General features: G+C 44.8%; 1 protein-coding gene across 1 annotated transcript; it reads left to right on the top strand.

Moving 5' to 3' along the window:
- The first annotated feature begins 366 nt into the window (after nt 1-366).
- On the top strand, nt 367-16,679 carry LOC134934508 (gap junction alpha-1 protein-like). Its single transcript, XM_063929938.1, has 3 exons — nt 367-400; nt 9,930-10,727; nt 12,660-16,679. Exons 2-3 carry the CDS (start codon nt 9,946-9,948, stop codon nt 12,844-12,846), a joined length of 969 nt encoding a protein of 322 aa, XP_063786008.1. The 5' UTR covers nt 367-400; nt 9,930-9,945; the 3' UTR covers nt 12,847-16,679.
- Nucleotides 16,680-17,391: the final 712 nt, after the last annotated feature.

Raw genomic sequence — 17,391 nt, forward strand, 5'->3', positions numbered from 1 at the left:
AGGAGGTCCCTCTAAATAGTTCCATATTGAAAAAGCCTTTCATTTTTTATTAGTTAATTTTATGGCTGATAATATATGTCCCACTGTATTATAATTAACTTACTATAAACAATAATGATTATACATTGCACCACCAAACAGTTTATTTAGAACCTAAACAAAGCTATAAATGAACTTTTTCCTAGCTAAATGGATATCTAATACTGCCCATTAGCACCCACTAGTTGAAAGTCTGTAGCAAAACAGGGTGTTGTTTGGAGGTTATTAGGATTCATCATTTACCAGACCTGAAATATATATGATGTCACAGTGAGAGGGGGATAAATAGCCAGGTTCAGTCCTTTAGTTTATTCACCACCTGGTTACTGACCTGTACACTGGGGATTTGCCTCTATTTAAAGTAAGTTAAAAACATTATTTATAAATGTCACTCAGTACTCTGATGTTCTGCACTATGGCCCTCATTCCGAGTCGTTCGCTCGGTAATTTTCTTCGCATCGCAGTGAAATTCCGCTTAGTACGCATGCGCAATATTCGCACTGCGACTGCGCCAAGTAATTTTACAATGAAGATAGTATTTTTACTCACGGCTTTTTCTTCGCTCTGGCGAACGTAGTGTGATTGACAGGAAATGGGTGTTACTGGGCGGAAACACGGCGTTTTCGGGGCGTGTGGATAAAAACGCTACCGTTTCCGGAAAAAACGCAGGAGTGGCCGGAGAAACGGGGGAGTGTCTGGGCGAACGCTGGGTGTGTTTATGACGTCAAACCAGGAACGACAAGCACTGAACTGAACGCAGATGCCGAGTAAGTCTGAAGCTACTCTGAAACTGCTAAGTAGTTTGTAATCGCAATATTGCGAATACATCGGTCGCAATTTTAAGAAGCTAAGATACACTCCCAGTAGGCATAGGCTTAGCGTGAGCAACTCTGCTAAATTCGCCTTGCGAGCGATCAACTCGGAATGAGGGCCCATGTTTTGTATTTCTACAGATATAAGAATTTAAAAAATGTCAGTTTGCTATTAGTGACAATAACTTTTTGAAAATGCATTAATTAATTTAGTGTAACACACTAAACTAAGCCGTAATTCAAATAGATAACGGATAAAAAGCTTGTCTACCCACTATTCAGTAGGTTATATATTTTTTATATATATATATATATATATATATATATATATATATATACATACATGTTTGTTATATAAAATAAATGGAGGCACAGATAGTGAGGTATCGTTTAAAATCTGAATTGCTTTACTTAATAGTCGCACGTACATGCATTAAAACAATTCAAGACTTATCACAGTGTAGACCGTCTAAGTGGGGCACATCAGGTCTCACAGGGCACTATTATGGTGCCCATACACTTGTGCGATGCCCCGCAACGCGGCATCGCGGGGCATCGCACCGGCAGTTTATGTGCGACTAAATCGCACCTGAACTGCCAAAGTGATTACCATGCGATCATACGATAGATCGCATGGTAATCACGTGATGGGCACATCACCGCCAAGTGGGAGTGGCCTCCATCCGCTCCTGGCGGGTGCCCATCGCACATCGCAGTGCGATATATAGCATGTGTTTTTAAAAACACATGTGATCGCACTGCCATCCGATACATATTAAGTGCCGCACATACTATCTTGAGATGTGAGATTCGACTGGCGTGCCCGCGCATCGTGTCGAAAGGTACCTAAATGTGCATACAATCCTTCGATTTCTCTCACAGATGCGGTCGAAATCGAAGGTTAGCACCGATTATCTCACAAGTGTATGGGCACCATTAGTCCCAGACATCTTTGTCTCCAGTCTCCGGCTCTTTCCCTTGCTCGGCTCTTCGCTCTCATGTCTCGCCTCCCGGTCACTTCACCGCGATCATATAACACAGCACTGGTACTCTCATGTCACTCTCCCAGCAGCTTCAGTATGCATCTCCCAAACGTGTTTCGGCGCTAGCCTTCGTCAGTGGTGCCCCCTGTTCATTTTATTTTTCAGGAATACCAGTTACCCTTGAGGAAAGGGTTTATAGGGGAGCAGCGACGGCTGCAATCAAAGTGGATAACATTTGGATTTTTTATATGGACTTTATTAAAAGATTAAAATTTGCGCATGAGATTTCTGCGCTATACATGGTTGTTATATTTATATTTATATTGTTGGTGGGATATATAGTGTTCACAACACTATCTATTATATATATATATATATATATATATGTAAAAGGGGGGGTAGGGGTACTAGCGACTATCAATGTCTACACTTAAAGGATAAATATATGAAGAATGCTAAAATACGTATTTCTAAAAGGGGTATTTATTGTAAAACAGACAATTTAATAAAAGATATTTGAGAATAAAAAATAGGGGGGGGGGAATAAAAGGGTGGATTTAATCAATTAAGACATAAATTCAGGCTGACTAGCATATAAAAACACATCTGGAACAATAAAAACATAAAAATATATTTGAGATAAGAGAAAGGTGCTTATCTTTAAAATGGAAGGTCACTTGAGGTACATCCAACGCGTTTCGTCCGTCTGACTTCATCAAGGGGTAAAGGGCTACTGAGCAATGATTCTATTTATAGCCAAGGTAATTAGCAAGGTAACTATGACATCACTTCCTTCTAGGGCTACTTGGTAATACAGTTGAATACAACATTATAAAATTCAGATAAAAACAAATGTCAGGGGTAGGTGTTACATAGATAGTTTCACCAAGCTGAATCTGATATAAAAACGAGTAACAGAGCTTGCAGTAAAGGAAAAATAAGTCCGGGGGCGCATTTAGCATCACTTCCGCCCCGCTTCCTGTGTCCGCATTTGAACACTGCGCATGCGCACGGTGCCCCGCTTCCGGAATTAGCGTCCATGTTCAGGCGCGATGCTGCCCCACTTCCGGCTAGTTCTTTCTGTTAGGCATGCCACACTTCCTGTTGCGGCGGGGCGCGGCCTGGAGTTTCTATTGATAGGATGGATTATATTGTCAGTCATCCCGGCGGCCATCTTTTTGAAGCCATGAAGTGCTGGACACATTCCTATAGTGCAGTGGTTTCCAAACTTTTTTGAATCACGGCGCCCTAGAATATCAGAATTTTTTTCACGGCACCCCTAGGCCAAAAATTTCTTATTGAGAAATTTAGAAAGAGATATTACATTAAGTAGATTGCGTTTATAATGTCATCCTTAGGGTCAGTTGTGTGGTGAGGGACAAGATTTGCTTCTGTTTAGCCACATATTTTATGACTGGCAGCCACCAGCACTGGTTTTGCCTATTATATTGACCATGAATAATTTTAATTGGTCCTGGACCACCAACCCAGGGCACCCTTGCAAGTGTCCCGAGGCACCCCAGGGAGCCACGGCACACAGTTTGGGAACCTCTGCTATAGTGTCATATTCAGCTTACACGGAGATGCATACAAAAAACAGATATAAAACGAGGATTAATACCTTGAAAGTGTTTAGTTAGTTTATAAGTATATAGTTGGAGCAAAGGGGATAATTAAGGGAAAAGAGTTCATATTGCGAGGAAAATGACATTAAAAACAGATACTTATAAGTATCGTGAATTATGAAGCTGACTATCATGTTAAATAATTATTACTCAAAGGGGCGCATATTCTGTATATATAAACTATTTCTGTATCTCTTAAAAATATAATACATGAGGTAGCACCATACAATAAATGGTGCTAATTAGCGTATAAGAATATTTATCTCAGGCTATAAGACATCTTTGGAGTAGTTAGTGATAGCTTATGGTGTCTCTTTAAATATAAGTGTAGGACATGTGCTCATATTGGGGGTCATTCCGAGTTGTTCGCTCGTTATTTTTTTCTCGCAACGGAGCGATTAGTCGCTAATGCGCATGCGCAATGTCCGCAGTGCGACTGCGCCAAGTAAATTTGCTATGCAGTTAGGTATTTTACTCACGGCATTACAAGGTTTTTTCTTCGTTCTGGTGATCGTAATGTGATTGACAGGAAGTGGGTGTTTCTGGGCGGAAACTGGGCGTTTTATGGGTGTGTGCGAAAAAACGCTACCGTTTCTGGGAAAAACGCGGGAGTGGCTGGAGAAACGGAGGAGTGTCTGGGCGAACGCTGGGTGTGTTTGTGACGTCAAACCAGGAACGAAACTGACTGAACTGATCGCAGATGCCGAGTAAGTCTGGAGCTACTCAGAAACTGCTAAGAAGTGTCTATTCGCAATTCTGCTAACCTTTCGTTCGCAATTTTGATAAGCTAAGATTCACTCCCAGTAGGCGGCGGCTTAGCGTGTGCAAAGCTGCTAAAAGCAGCTTGCGAGCGAACAACTCGGAATGACCCCCATTGTCCATTCCATGTGCACATATTATTCATTTTAATACCAGTGAGGGATACGTATTAAATATACCGTGTGTACATGCAGTGCATGAGAGGTGAAAGGTGTGTGTATATGAGTGAGAGACTTAGTTTAATATAGTGACATATGAGGCATAATAAGTGGGGGAAGGAGTGCTATTTAGCAATATTCTATGGTACTATAGTTTGTCTATATAGTGTAGGTTGTTAGATCTTTGATTTAAGAAGGACTAACAGTGGCCAATTAGCCTATCCTTGTATTAATATTGTACATCGCAGGTATGCCATAAGTCTGCCGTATATATTCTTATTTTGTTTTATTAACCACTTGCCTGGCATGGCCACAGTGCCAGTTACATTGCCCCACAGTGCCAGATACAATGCCCCACAGTGCCAGATACAATGCCCCACAGTGCCAGTTACATTGCCCCACAGTGCCAGTTACATTGCCCCACAGTGCCAGTTACATTGCCCCCCAGTGCCAGATACAATGCCCCACAGTGCCGGATACATGCCCCACAGTGCCAGTTACATTGCCCCACAGTGCCAGATACAATGCCCTACAGTGCCGGATACATGCCCCACAGTGCCAGTTACATTGCCCCACAGTGCCAGTTACATTGCCCCACAGTACCAGATACATGCCCCACAGTGCCAATTGCATTGCCCCCCAGTGCCAGATACAATGCCCCACAGTGCCGGATACATGCCCCACAGTGCCAGTTACATTGCCCCACAGTGTCAGATACAATGCCCCACAGTGCCAGATACATGCCCCACAGTGCCAGTTACATTGTCCCACAGTGCCAGTTACATTGCCCCACAGTGCCAGATACAATGCCCCACAGTGCCGGATACATGCCCCACAGCGCCAGTTACATTGCCCCACAGTGCCAGTTACATTGCCCCACAGTACCGGATACATGCCCCACAGTGCCAATTGCATTGCCCCCCAGTGCCAGTTACATTGCCCCACAGTGCCAGATACAATGACCCACAGTGCCAGATACATGCCCCACAGTGCCAGTTACATTGTCCCACAGTGCCAGGTACAATGCCCCACAGTGCCAGTTACATTGCCCCACAGTGCCAGTTACATTGCCCCACAGTGCCAGATACAATGCCCCACAGTGCCAGATACATGCCCCACTGTGCCAGTTACATTGTCCCACAGTGCCAGATACAATGCCCCACAGTGCCAGTTACATTGCCCCACAGTGCCAGATACAGTGCCCCACAGTGCCAGTTACATTGCCCCACAGTGCCAGTTACATTGCCCCACAGTGCCAGTTACATTGCCCCACAGTGCCGGATACATGTCCCACAGTGCCAATTGCATTGCCCCCCAGTGTAGGATACAATGCCCCACAGTGCCGGATACATGCCCCACAGTGCCAGTTACATTGCCCCACAGTGCCAGATACAATGCCCCACAGTGCCAGATACATGCCCCACAGTGCCAGTTACATTGTCCCACAGTGCCAGATACAATGCCCCACAGTGCCGGATACATGCCCCACAGTATCAGTTACATTGCCCCACAGTGCCAGATACAATGCCCCACAGTGCCAGATACAATGCCCCACAGTGCCAGTTACATTGCCCCACAGTGCCAGATACAATGCCCCACAGTGCCAGTTACATTGCCCCCCAGTGCCAGATACAATGCCCCACAGTGCCGGATACATGCCCCACAGTGCCAGTTACATTGCCCCACAGTGCCAGTTACATTGCCCCACAGTGCCAGTTACATTGCCCCACAGTACCGGATACATGCCCCACAGTGCCAATTGCATTGCCCCCCAGTGCCAGATACAATGAGCCACAGTGCCGGATACATGCCCCACAGTGCCAGTTACATTGCCCCACAGTGCCAGATACAATGCCCCACAGTGCCAGATACATGCCCCACAGTGCCAGTTACATTGTCCCACAGTGCCAGATACAATGCCCCACAGTGCCAGTTACAATGCCCCACAGTGCCAGATACAATGCCCCACAGTGCCAGTTACATTGCCCCACAGTGCCAGATACAATGCCTCACAGTGCCAGATACATGCCCCACTGTGCTAGTTACATTGTCCCACAGTGCCAGATACAATGCCCCACAGTGCCAGTTACATTGCCCCACAGTGCCAGATACAATGCCCCACAGTGCCAGATACATGCCCCCACAGTGCCAGTTACATTGCCCCACAGTGCCAGATACAATGCCCCACAGTGCCAGATACATGCCCCACAGTGCCAGTTACATTGCCCCACAGTGCCAGTTACATTGCCCCACAGTGCCGGATACATGCCCCACAGTGCCGGATACATGCCCCACAGTGCCAATTGCATTGCGCCACAGTGCCGGATACATGCCCCACAGTGCCAGTTACATTGCCCCACAGTGCCAGATACAATGCCCCACAGTGCCAGATACAATGCCCCACAGTGCCAGTTACATTGTCCCACAGTGCCAGATACAATGCCCCACAGTGCCGGATACATGCCCCAAAGTGCCAGTTACATTGCCCCACAGTGCCAGATACAATGCCCCACAGTACCAGATACATGCCCCACAGTGCCAGTTACATTGTCCCACAGTGCCAGATACAATGCCCCACAGTGCCGGATACATGCCCCAAAGTGCCAGTTACATTGCCCCACAGTGCCAGATACAATGCCCCACAGTGCCAGATACAATGCCCCACAGTGCCAGTTACATTGCCCCACAGTGCCAGATACAATGCCCCACTTTGCCGGATACATGCCCCACAGTGCCAGTTACATTGTCCCACAGTGCCAGATACAATGCCCCACAGTGCCAGTTACATTGCCCCACAGTGCCGGATACATGCCCCACAGTGCCAGTTACATTGCCCCACAGTGCCAGATACAATGCCCCACAGTGCCAGATACATGCTCCACAGTGCCAGTTACACTGTCCCACAGTGCCGGATACAATGCCCCACAGTGCCAGTTACATTGCCCCACAGTGCCAGATACAATGCCCCACAGTGCCGGATACATGCCCCACAGTGCCAGTTACTTTGTCCCACAGTGCCAGTTACATTGCCCCACTGTGCCAGATACATGCACCACAGTGCCAGATACATGCCCCATAGTGCCAGTTACATTGTCCCACAGTGCCAGATACAATGCCCCACTGTGCCTGTTACATACCTCACTGTGCCAGATACATGCCCCACACTGTGCCTGATACATACCCCACTGTGCCAGTTACATGCCCCACTGTGCCAGTTACATGCCCCACTGTGCCAGTTTCATGCCCCACTGTATTTACTCAAATTAGGTTACACCAGGGGCTGATCCGGAAGAAAATGAAAGGGGGGGGGGGCACCATGATAGGGGAACGGTAATAGTTATATTTACATGTACCTAAGGCATGCGTGCCGGCGGGTCCTAGTGCCTGCCGGCTCTTTTATCAAATCTGGCTGATGAAATAGCAGTAGTGCTGCTGCTGTTCTCCTTTTGAAAATAAGAAGAAGTCAGAAACGACAGGGGGGGCACGGGCCCGAGTGCCTCCCCCCCCCCCCCCCCCCCCTGGATCCGCCTATGGGTTACACTATCTATTAATCCATTTAAATATTAAACACAGTATTAACATTGACTTTAAATCTGTTTTCTGTTCTCACTTGTGCCCCCACATGATTCTGAGTTTATTATAGTAAGCCAGTGACAGGTCTCTGACCCAGTCTTATGTTTGTTGATCATGACTCACATGACAGTTCATTCCACTGTTGCAAATAGAATAATGGACCATCAGCTATCAATATAAAAACCCTACATTTAAAACTCACTTTCACTACACATGTTTGTCAAAGATAATACGATGGTTTTGTTAGTAAAATGGAAAAATCATTTTTTGGGGGTTATTTGCAAAGACCTATGAGTTTATGTCAGGAACATTAAAGTGACAAAACTCTCCTAATCCTGACATGTAACTATTAAGGGATAAAAAAAATCTAAACACAAGGTTAAAAAGTTACATTGATGGGTCCGTGAGGGAATTTTGCTTTTGTAATACTATATCTGTCTGTCTTTAAACTAAAACATTAACAATAAGTTACAGAAATACCACTTTCAGACAGAAAACCGAATTACCGGGTGAAACACTTTTACCCAGTAATTTGCGGATCCATATGGTTTCTTTTTCTGTGTGAAAGGGTCAACCCAGATCAAAATTCCCGGGACTTTGACCCTGGTTTTTACCAGCTGAGATGCCCTGGGTCCTGGTGCCCTGCAGGTTTCTCTTCTGACATCACTGTATAAGGGAGGCAGGTTCAGCCAGGCTGGGAGTATACAGCCTAGTGCTTGGTACATAGCAAAGTAGGGACAATAAGTGACCAATATTCATCAGGGTCTCACCCCTAAAAAACACATACATTGCATCTAACATATCAGCATAGGCGTGCGCAGCACATTTTATTAGGGGGTGCACCGTCGAAGGGGTGTGTCTAGCACCGCTTTTTGGGCGTGTCTAGCACCATCTATTGATGGCCAACGCAATATAAAATATCCACCCTTATACCAATCCTAATAAAGCAGATACATTGTCAGATGTTGTGGTGTGCACCAAACAAACACCCCTGATGGCACTCACTGCAATTACACTGCTCCTCCTCAGCCTGGTCTGGCTCCCCCTCTCTTTCCCCTGCAAGCTGCAGCAGCTTACTTACAAGTCAGTCACTCACTGACACTGACAGTCGCAGACTAGTACTATTGCTGCTGCTGGAAAAACGAGTGACGTGTCAATGTTGCTGCCGACCGCCTGCCAGTATTGAATTTGTCTTCCTAAGAGGAACGCTGGCTGCATGCTGATCCTCATCAGTGGCTGGCGTTGGCATAGCATAGAAGGAGAGAGGTGGGCGTATGGCGGGTGGGCGTGCGAGCAGCATGATGTAATCACATCACATCATGCTGTTTTTGTACATAGAGATGGAGGCGGGAGTTTGAAAGCCGGTGTCAGTTGCACCCTTGATTAACCCAGGCGTCCAGTCAGTAATGCAGTCCTGACGGTGCAGCGCAGAGGGGACAGTAATCAGCCTGCTCATTGATCACTGCATCAGGCATGTGAGATCGGGGTGCCAGACATTAGGGGATGCCTGTGCGCACCAGGCACCCCCCCTGCGCACACCTATGCATATCAGTACCCTCCTTTGTGATGACATGCTATTTGCAGTGTCTTGAACAGGCCCTGTAATGTGTAATGGACCGAAATAATGACTGAGGTTTATACATGGTGATTATAATGTATAAATTCTGAACTTGTTTTTCTCAAGTCCAGTGAGCGCTCTCATTAATTCTATATTAGGAGTAGCTTGAAGATTTCTTATGAAATGCTATTTTGAGGTGGACCCCAGCAAATGTAACTAGTAGATGTAACAGTTTGACTTCATATGCATTTATATATTAGAAATGGGTATTTTGATTTTTTAATTGTTCTGCTTATATAATGAGCATAACATTGATATATTATATTTATTTGAAAGTTCTGTTTGGTTGAAATGTAAAACATTTGGACCTGTTAATTATCAGCAGTTTTAAATTGTAAATTAACAATGTATTTTTATTTTAGATAACACTTTCAAAATATGGGTGACTGGAGTGCCCTAGGAAGACTCCTTGACAAAGTGCAGGCTTATTCCACTGCTGGAGGAAAAGTGTGGTCATCGGTCCTGTTCATCTTTCGCATCCTCTTATTAGGGACAGCGGTGGAGTCAGCATGGAGAGATGAACAGTCAGCATTCAGTTGCAACACCGTACAAACTGGTTGTAAAAATGTCTGCTATGACAGGACATTTCCAATCTCTCACGTACGTTTATGGGTTCTCCAAATTATATTTGTCTCTATGCCGACAATCCTATATTTGGCTCATGTGTTTTACTTGATGCGTAAAGAAGAAAAACTGAACAGGAAAGAAGAACTTAAAATTATCCAGAATGATCAAGGTGATGAGGACATGCAACTTAAGCCAATTCAATTAAAAAAATTCAAATATGGCTTTGAAGAAGATGAAAAAGTCAAAATGCATGGTGGTCTATTTCGTATCTATGTGACCAGCATTCTATTCAAATGCCTTTTTGAAGTTGGTTTCCTAGTGATCCAGTGGTACATGTATGGGTTCAGTCTAAATGCTATCTACACTTGTGCAAGGAACCCCTGCCCACATAGAGTCGATTGCTTCCTTTCCCGTCCCACCGAGAAAACTATTTTTATTTGGTTTATGTTGGTGGCATCTTTGGTCTCACTAGCATTGAATATTATTGAGTTGTTCTATGTCAGTTTCAAAAGTATCAAGGAGCGCAGGGGTGTATCTAGTGGTCCGGGCACCCCTGGCAATGAAAGGGACTGGCGCCCCCCATATTTGAAATAGGGAAGATGCATGTGCAAAAAAGGGACATGATCTTGTGGGAAAGGGGCATGACCATACAATAGTTCAAATTATGCTACACAGTAGTAACCCTTATACACATTATGCCCACACAGTAGCAGGTCCCTTTACACATTATGCCCACACAGTAAATCTTATAACACTGAGAAGTGCCTGGCCTGGCTGAGGAGACAATGCCACCCAAAGCCAGGTAGTATAAACAAATAGTAGTGCAAAGAAGTGCAGTGCAGCGCACTACCCAGTGGTGTAAGTAGAAAACAAATCTTAGTGGTATTGTGTGCGTGTGCCTATGGCGCGTGCACGCCCAAAAAATGGTTGTGGCCACATGCCATATGGGGCGTGGCCAATGAAAATGGGGGCATTTTACACATATGACCCCAATAGTGCAGTGCCAGATACACATATGCCCCCACAGTGCCAGATACACACATGCCCCCACAGTGCCAGATACACACATGCCCCCACAGTGCCAGATATGCCCCCACAGTGCCAGATACATATATATTACCCCACAGTGCTAGATATGCCCCCACAGTGCTAGCTATGCCCCCACAGTTCCAGATACACATATGCCCCCACGGTGCCAGATATGCCCCCATGGTGCCAGATATGCCCCCACGGTGCCAGATATGCCCCCATGGTGCCAGATAAGCCCACACAGTCACATAGTCATAGTCCCCATCACCCTCCCAGCACATAGCCATAGTCCCCTCCCAGTAAATAGCCATAGCCCCCACCTCCCCAAGCAATATCCGTAGTCCCCACAGCACATAGTCGTAGTCTCCACCTCTCTCAACACAGTCATACAGTAGTCCCTACCCCCCTCCCATCACATAACAATAGTTCCCTGCTAGCATAGATAGCCATAGTCCCTCTCCCTGCACATAGCCCCTCACCTTCCCAAGCACATAGCCATAATCCCCATCCTCCTCCCAGCACATAGCTGTAGTCTGCCCTTAGCACATAGTAGTAGTCTCCCACACTCCCAGCACATACATAGCCTCCCCACACAGCACATAGCCCTAGTCCCCACCCCACAACATCCCAGCAGATAGCCGTAGCGTCTGGCAATACCTGCTGTGCCGAACTGCCTGGGATGGAGGGCGGAGGAACGCTCAGCAGGCAGGAGCTGGCACCGGTGTCAGGCACTGCACCAAACTACGTGAAAAACTGAAAATAAACTACAGCTCCCAGCAGCCCTTGCCGCCAGGAGCGCCCGACAGCAAGGGTTGCTGGGAGTTGTAGTTTATTTTCAGTTTCTTCCCTGTAGTGCATTGCGATGCCGGACACCAGCGCCAGCTGCTGCCTGCTGAGCGATCCTCCGCCCTCCATCCCAGGCAATGCACAGGCAGCTCGGCACAGCAGGTATTGCCAGATACTACGGCTTAAGGGATTCCACCCATTGGCTGAGGGTGGTACCGTCAGGCGGCGCCCCCTGCTCGGCTGGCGCCACTGGCGAGTGCCATCCTGGCCAATGGGTAGATACGCCCCTGAAGGAGGGCATAAAAAGAAGGAAAGATCCACATTCTAGAACAAATGATCCTGTTAATCCTGGTAGGAATTGTGGCTCGACTAAGGGGGATATCCTATTAGCTGCTGTGAATCACTGCGGTTAATGGATTCCCCTTGGGCTATCCAATTATTCCCGCTGCCGGCACTTATCAGGGATTATGAGGCACGCGAAGCATAATCCCACGATAACCAGCCCCAGTAGACCAATTTTTGCAGTGATACCCAGTTTTGTTCTATTACTGTTCCAATTGTAAAGCGCAACGGAATATGCTGCGCTATATAAGAAACTGTTAATAAATAAATAAATAAAACATGGGTCCGGGAACTTATCCTGGATCCCATGTGTTATCACCTGAAACAGATCATTTACTGCATGGCAAAAGCGGGCTATAATTGGATAGCCTGAGTTTGACCATCGGTCAAAAATCTAGGTATCAGACCATTTTTGAAGCAATAAGATACCCATCAGAATATGCTTATTTTAATGGCTGTTCTTCTCCAACTGCACCTATGTCACCACCAGATTACAAACTGTTATTGCAGACACAAATCCTTCTGCCTGATGTAATTACAACAACCAAATTCTAATGCCCAGTTATTTGCTTTTCTTGAGGAACATCAGAATGCAAGAAAATGGCCCTGGACAGGAAATGCAGTCTCTCAGTATATCAGACCATAGACCAGGAGTGAGCAACATGCAGCCCGCGGGCCGGATGCCGAACCGATCCTGCCTGGCCCGCTGACCAGTGCGCAATGACAAGCGGCCCGAGTGGCTGAGCTGCTTGTCATAGCGCTACAGCAGCTCACTCTCCTAGACGCGGCACCACTGAAGAAAGCCTGATTGCGTCACAGGGGAAGGCAGCTGGCCGGGATTTCCTCTCTGACGTCAGGCACTGGGTGGCATAGGGGCGGAGCCAAAGTAAAAGCAGTGATCCGGGCGGCACATTTCTGTTTTGAAGAAAGAAAACACCACCTAAGGTTGGTAGTACATGAATAGCTAGTGGCTGGCAGCTGGAGCTGCCAGGCGAGGTGAGCAGGGGTGCCAAGTATGCGGAGTAAGCTGCTGTCTGTGTCCAGGGAAGTAGGGAGGGAGTCAGATGATTAAAGGCTGCTAAATGTGCCCGAAGGTGGGGGCGGTGGAAGAAGAATGTAGTATCTGTGTCCAATGGCTGCGCAGGATCTTACTGTCTGTGCCTGGTGCACGAGACATCGGCAGGAAGGGTGCAGGCAGGAATCCGCTGTTGCTTGCTTCATCAGCGGCCGTGCCGTTTGTAGTGTCCATCCCCCGAAACGTTGACTTCGTTAAACACCATGTGGCTTCACTTTTAACCTGCTGTGCGCAAGTCTCTGAGTGCCGCCTTCGCTACTTGCATATATTGGGGCTGCACCACCCCTAGGAAAGCACCTGAGCGAATACCCCAATGGGGAGCCGGGAGTGTCGGACTGCTATTATACACAAACAAAAAGTTCAGCACTCACCAAAGCAAGCTCACTTATTTTCACAACATCAATAGATAAATGATGGGGCTTTAGTTAGTGAATTGGCCAATGCACGGAATCCTGCAAACCGCTCGCCAAGGTACCCATCTTCATGCAGGTCCTACACTATCACAGAGTCTCAAAAATTAAAACCTACCAACTGTATCACACATAATATAACTGCAAATATGCCTACTTGATTTAATGTGTATCTGCCAAATACACCATGGCTTTTAAAGGTACACTAGTCACCTGACAGTGGCTGATAAATTACTAAAGAACAGCTGACCCAAGTTTAAGATAATTGGGCTTGCATAGGGGTGCATGAACACAGTGATTATGTATTGTATATTGAAAATATTTTGTATGCGGCCCTCGAATATTCACTGAAAGTCTTAAGTGGCCCCCCAGCTGAAATAATTGCCCACCCCTGCCATAGACCATCAAGCAGAGATAGCGGTAGTGCAAGCAGCAGACCCAGAGCAGATCTAGCCCACTTTCCTACATAGATAGAAAGCAAACATTGTTGTGTGGAGGAGATACTTCACTGCAGATGATACTAAACTGTGTCGGGTAATAAATTCAGACATGGATGTTGAGTCTCTACAGAACGACTTATTTAAACTGGAAATTTAGGCAGTTAGATAGAGGATGAGTTTCAACATAGAAAAATGTAAAATTATGCACTTTGGGAGTAAAAATAAACATGCAACCTACAAATTAAATGGGGAAAATATAGGTGAAACGGTAGTTGAAAAAGATTTGAGTGTGCTCATTGATAATAGACTTAGTGGCAGCACCCAATGTCAAAGTGCAGCAACGAAGGCAAATAAGGTGTTAGCCTTTCATACCCAACGAAGGAAAAGGTTCTTCACAGTAAGAGCAGTAAGGATCTGGAATTCTCTGCCAGACAAGGTGGTAATGGTGGATTCAGTAACTAATTTTAAAAACGGATCAGATACATTTCTGAATGAAAAAGATATCCAAGGGTATAGTCTTTAAAATTGCATTTAAACTCTTTCTACACACAAAATAGTGTAAGACTTATAATACAGGTTGAACTCGATGGGCAATTTGTCTTTTTTCAACTATTTTTAACTATGTTACTATGTTACTGTCTCACAGAGAGATCAAGTAATAAACAGAAAGACTTTTGTTTTCATGATGTGTAAGGGACACATTGATATATAAGTAATTGGCTGCATCCTTTTCTATATCATTCAGACAATTAGCGTAACATAAGTTACATTCTTCAAAAGGAATGGGTTTGTTGGGTCGACCCTATTGAGGTCGACATTCATTAGGTCAGTAGGTCGACACCTGGAAAAAGTCGACATGGAAAAGAATCGGCATGAGGTTTTTTTTTCTGCTTTCTTGGTGTTGTTTTGTTCGTAAAGTGATGGGGAACCCCAATTAGTGTACCGTGTCCCCTTGCATGGCGAGCAAACTTCGGCCAAGGTTACTATTCCCAATCATAGTCCACATGGATCTTAAGTATGAAAAAGTAAAAAAAATGTGAAAAACTCATGTTGACATTTTTATGTGTCGACCTTCACCATGTCGACCTAATGCCCATGTCACCTACTGCATGTCGACCAATAGTGGTCATCCTAATCAGTGTCGACCTAAGTGAGGTCAATTTAAGGACCGTATCCCCTTCAAAACATGTCCACTATGTAGCACTGCATTTCATCTGACTATCCAGAGAGTAGAAATATTTATGTGGGTCTTTAACATTATTTTACTGAGTGCTGAATAGCATACTAAGATTAAGAAGAGGGATTTTGATGTCTGGAGAATGAAGTTTCCGTGTCATAGCTGCAGATTTTGACAACCGGCACCCAGAAAGACCTCCAATTTCACAAAACACTGTCAGGTGCCTAATTTCCAAATTCCGAGAAACTGGGACTGTGGCTGACAAGTCACGGAGTGGTCGTCCAAACAGTGCTACTTACGAGACAACCTCAACAATGGTTTTGACATACTTCGTGAAGAGCCCACAACGCAGCACACGATGTTTGACATCAAAATGACCTCAATTCTCTCTTCTTTTGTCAAAGCCATATTCAGTTACCTGCAACAAAAAAGTGTTGTAACTTTTGAACCATAACTGCTATTTCAAATCTGTTTTCAGCAATAAACTTTTCAGCAAATTCTGATGTTTGACATGTTACACGACCCCCTTTCCATTTGAAAAAACTGACTTAGATTCAAGATGGCTGATTTCAAGATGGTGCCCATGTTCAGTACATACCCACCTAACCCATACCTTACTGGAGTATTCAGTTTTCCCATTTCCTGCACAGTTATTGAAACAAAAGGGTCTACTGTGACTTTTGAATCAGCCTGCGCTATTACCTGATGTTAGTTTAGCTTTTTTTTAGGGGGGCACAGGCAAATTTACCCATTATTGGTGCCCTTTTCACTGTTGGCACCAATTTTCGCAGTAATCCCGTTTTAGCAAATTTGAAATTGAATAGGGCAAATCTTGGGAGCGCACATTCTGTATTTTTGCGGCCACAAAGACGCAAATTCAGCGAAAATGGCAATTGCAATAAATTACCATGATTTCACGGGCTAATTGAATTTGCCCCTTAGCCACTGGATTCAACCAATTTAATATATTTGCACTTGGGATATATTTAGAGTACAAGAGTGTCTGAAAATAGTCCTGTTCATTAATACACCTAGAGCCAATTTATTTGAAATATTGCATATGTTAAATTTGCTGAATGCACATATTTTATGTGTCAGGGGTTAAACATCTCTTCCTAATATTCACAGCACCATTATCTTCATCCTGCGAAAAATGTTTTAGATGTGTATAACATGTATGACTTCTAAAATATGAGAGAAAGACGGTTACAACAGTAATTGTAAGTGATATTTTCCATAAACTACTGTTATGCTCAGCTTTATCTTATGTATGTAGTCATGGTTCAGTAGCAAATGTTTCTAAGGTGATTCCTTTAGACAATAAAGTTCTACTGTAGTATTATCTGTAGTTTTATTTATTTTACATTCGATCATTGAAGAATAAAATTCTTGCAGTGTGTTATGCTAATTTTTTTATCATTATTTTTTCCTCTAAACAGGTTCACCTTAAATAATTATGTATGTGATGTAGTCACCATGGAAACATCACACTGCTTTTTATCATTATTTATTATTATTATTATTATTATTATTATTATTATTATTATTATAATGCCACTAGGGGTCCGCAGTTCCATACTGTGAAAAGAACACAATCACACACACATGAAATAAATGTATACAGTAGGATAACTATATACACTGTGACAAAACGAAGGACAATGAATGAGTAGGAAGAGGTCCCTGCCCATGAGGGGATTACAGTTTAAGAAATGTAACAAGGAGGGTGAACTGGGAGTGAGGGTAGGTGGGTTTTAAATGCTCCTCTTACATTCACCCTCCACTCCTCCCTCATAATCTTCCTTTACACAAGATCCTTCTTTTATTTCCCTCTCAAGTAACCCAATGCTAGGATCACATCAGAAAGTGAGTCATATGTACAGGTCTAGCACTGCGTAGCTTATCCAACTCCAATTAAGCATGGGACGCCAATGCTGGCTTTTATACAGGGTGCACTGCACAGGAGAGTATATTGTGCAGAGCTGAACTCTTGGTAGG

The sequence above is a fragment of the Pseudophryne corroboree genome, chromosome 6, assembly GCF_028390025.1.
Source record: "Pseudophryne corroboree isolate aPseCor3 chromosome 6, aPseCor3.hap2, whole genome shotgun sequence".
Classification (NCBI taxonomy): Eukaryota; Metazoa; Chordata; class Amphibia; order Anura; family Myobatrachidae; genus Pseudophryne; species Pseudophryne corroboree.

Bases quoted from the DNA above. Each gene is read 5' to 3' on its own strand.
- LOC134934508 (XM_063929938.1), top strand. From the start codon at position 9,946: ATGGGTGACTGGAGTGCCCTAGGAAGACTCCTTGACAAAGTGCAGGCT. The intron at 10,728-12,659 runs GGGAAGATGCAT...ATAATTGGATAG, and splicing joins CGCCCCCCATATTTGAAATA to CCTGAGTTTGACCATCGGTC.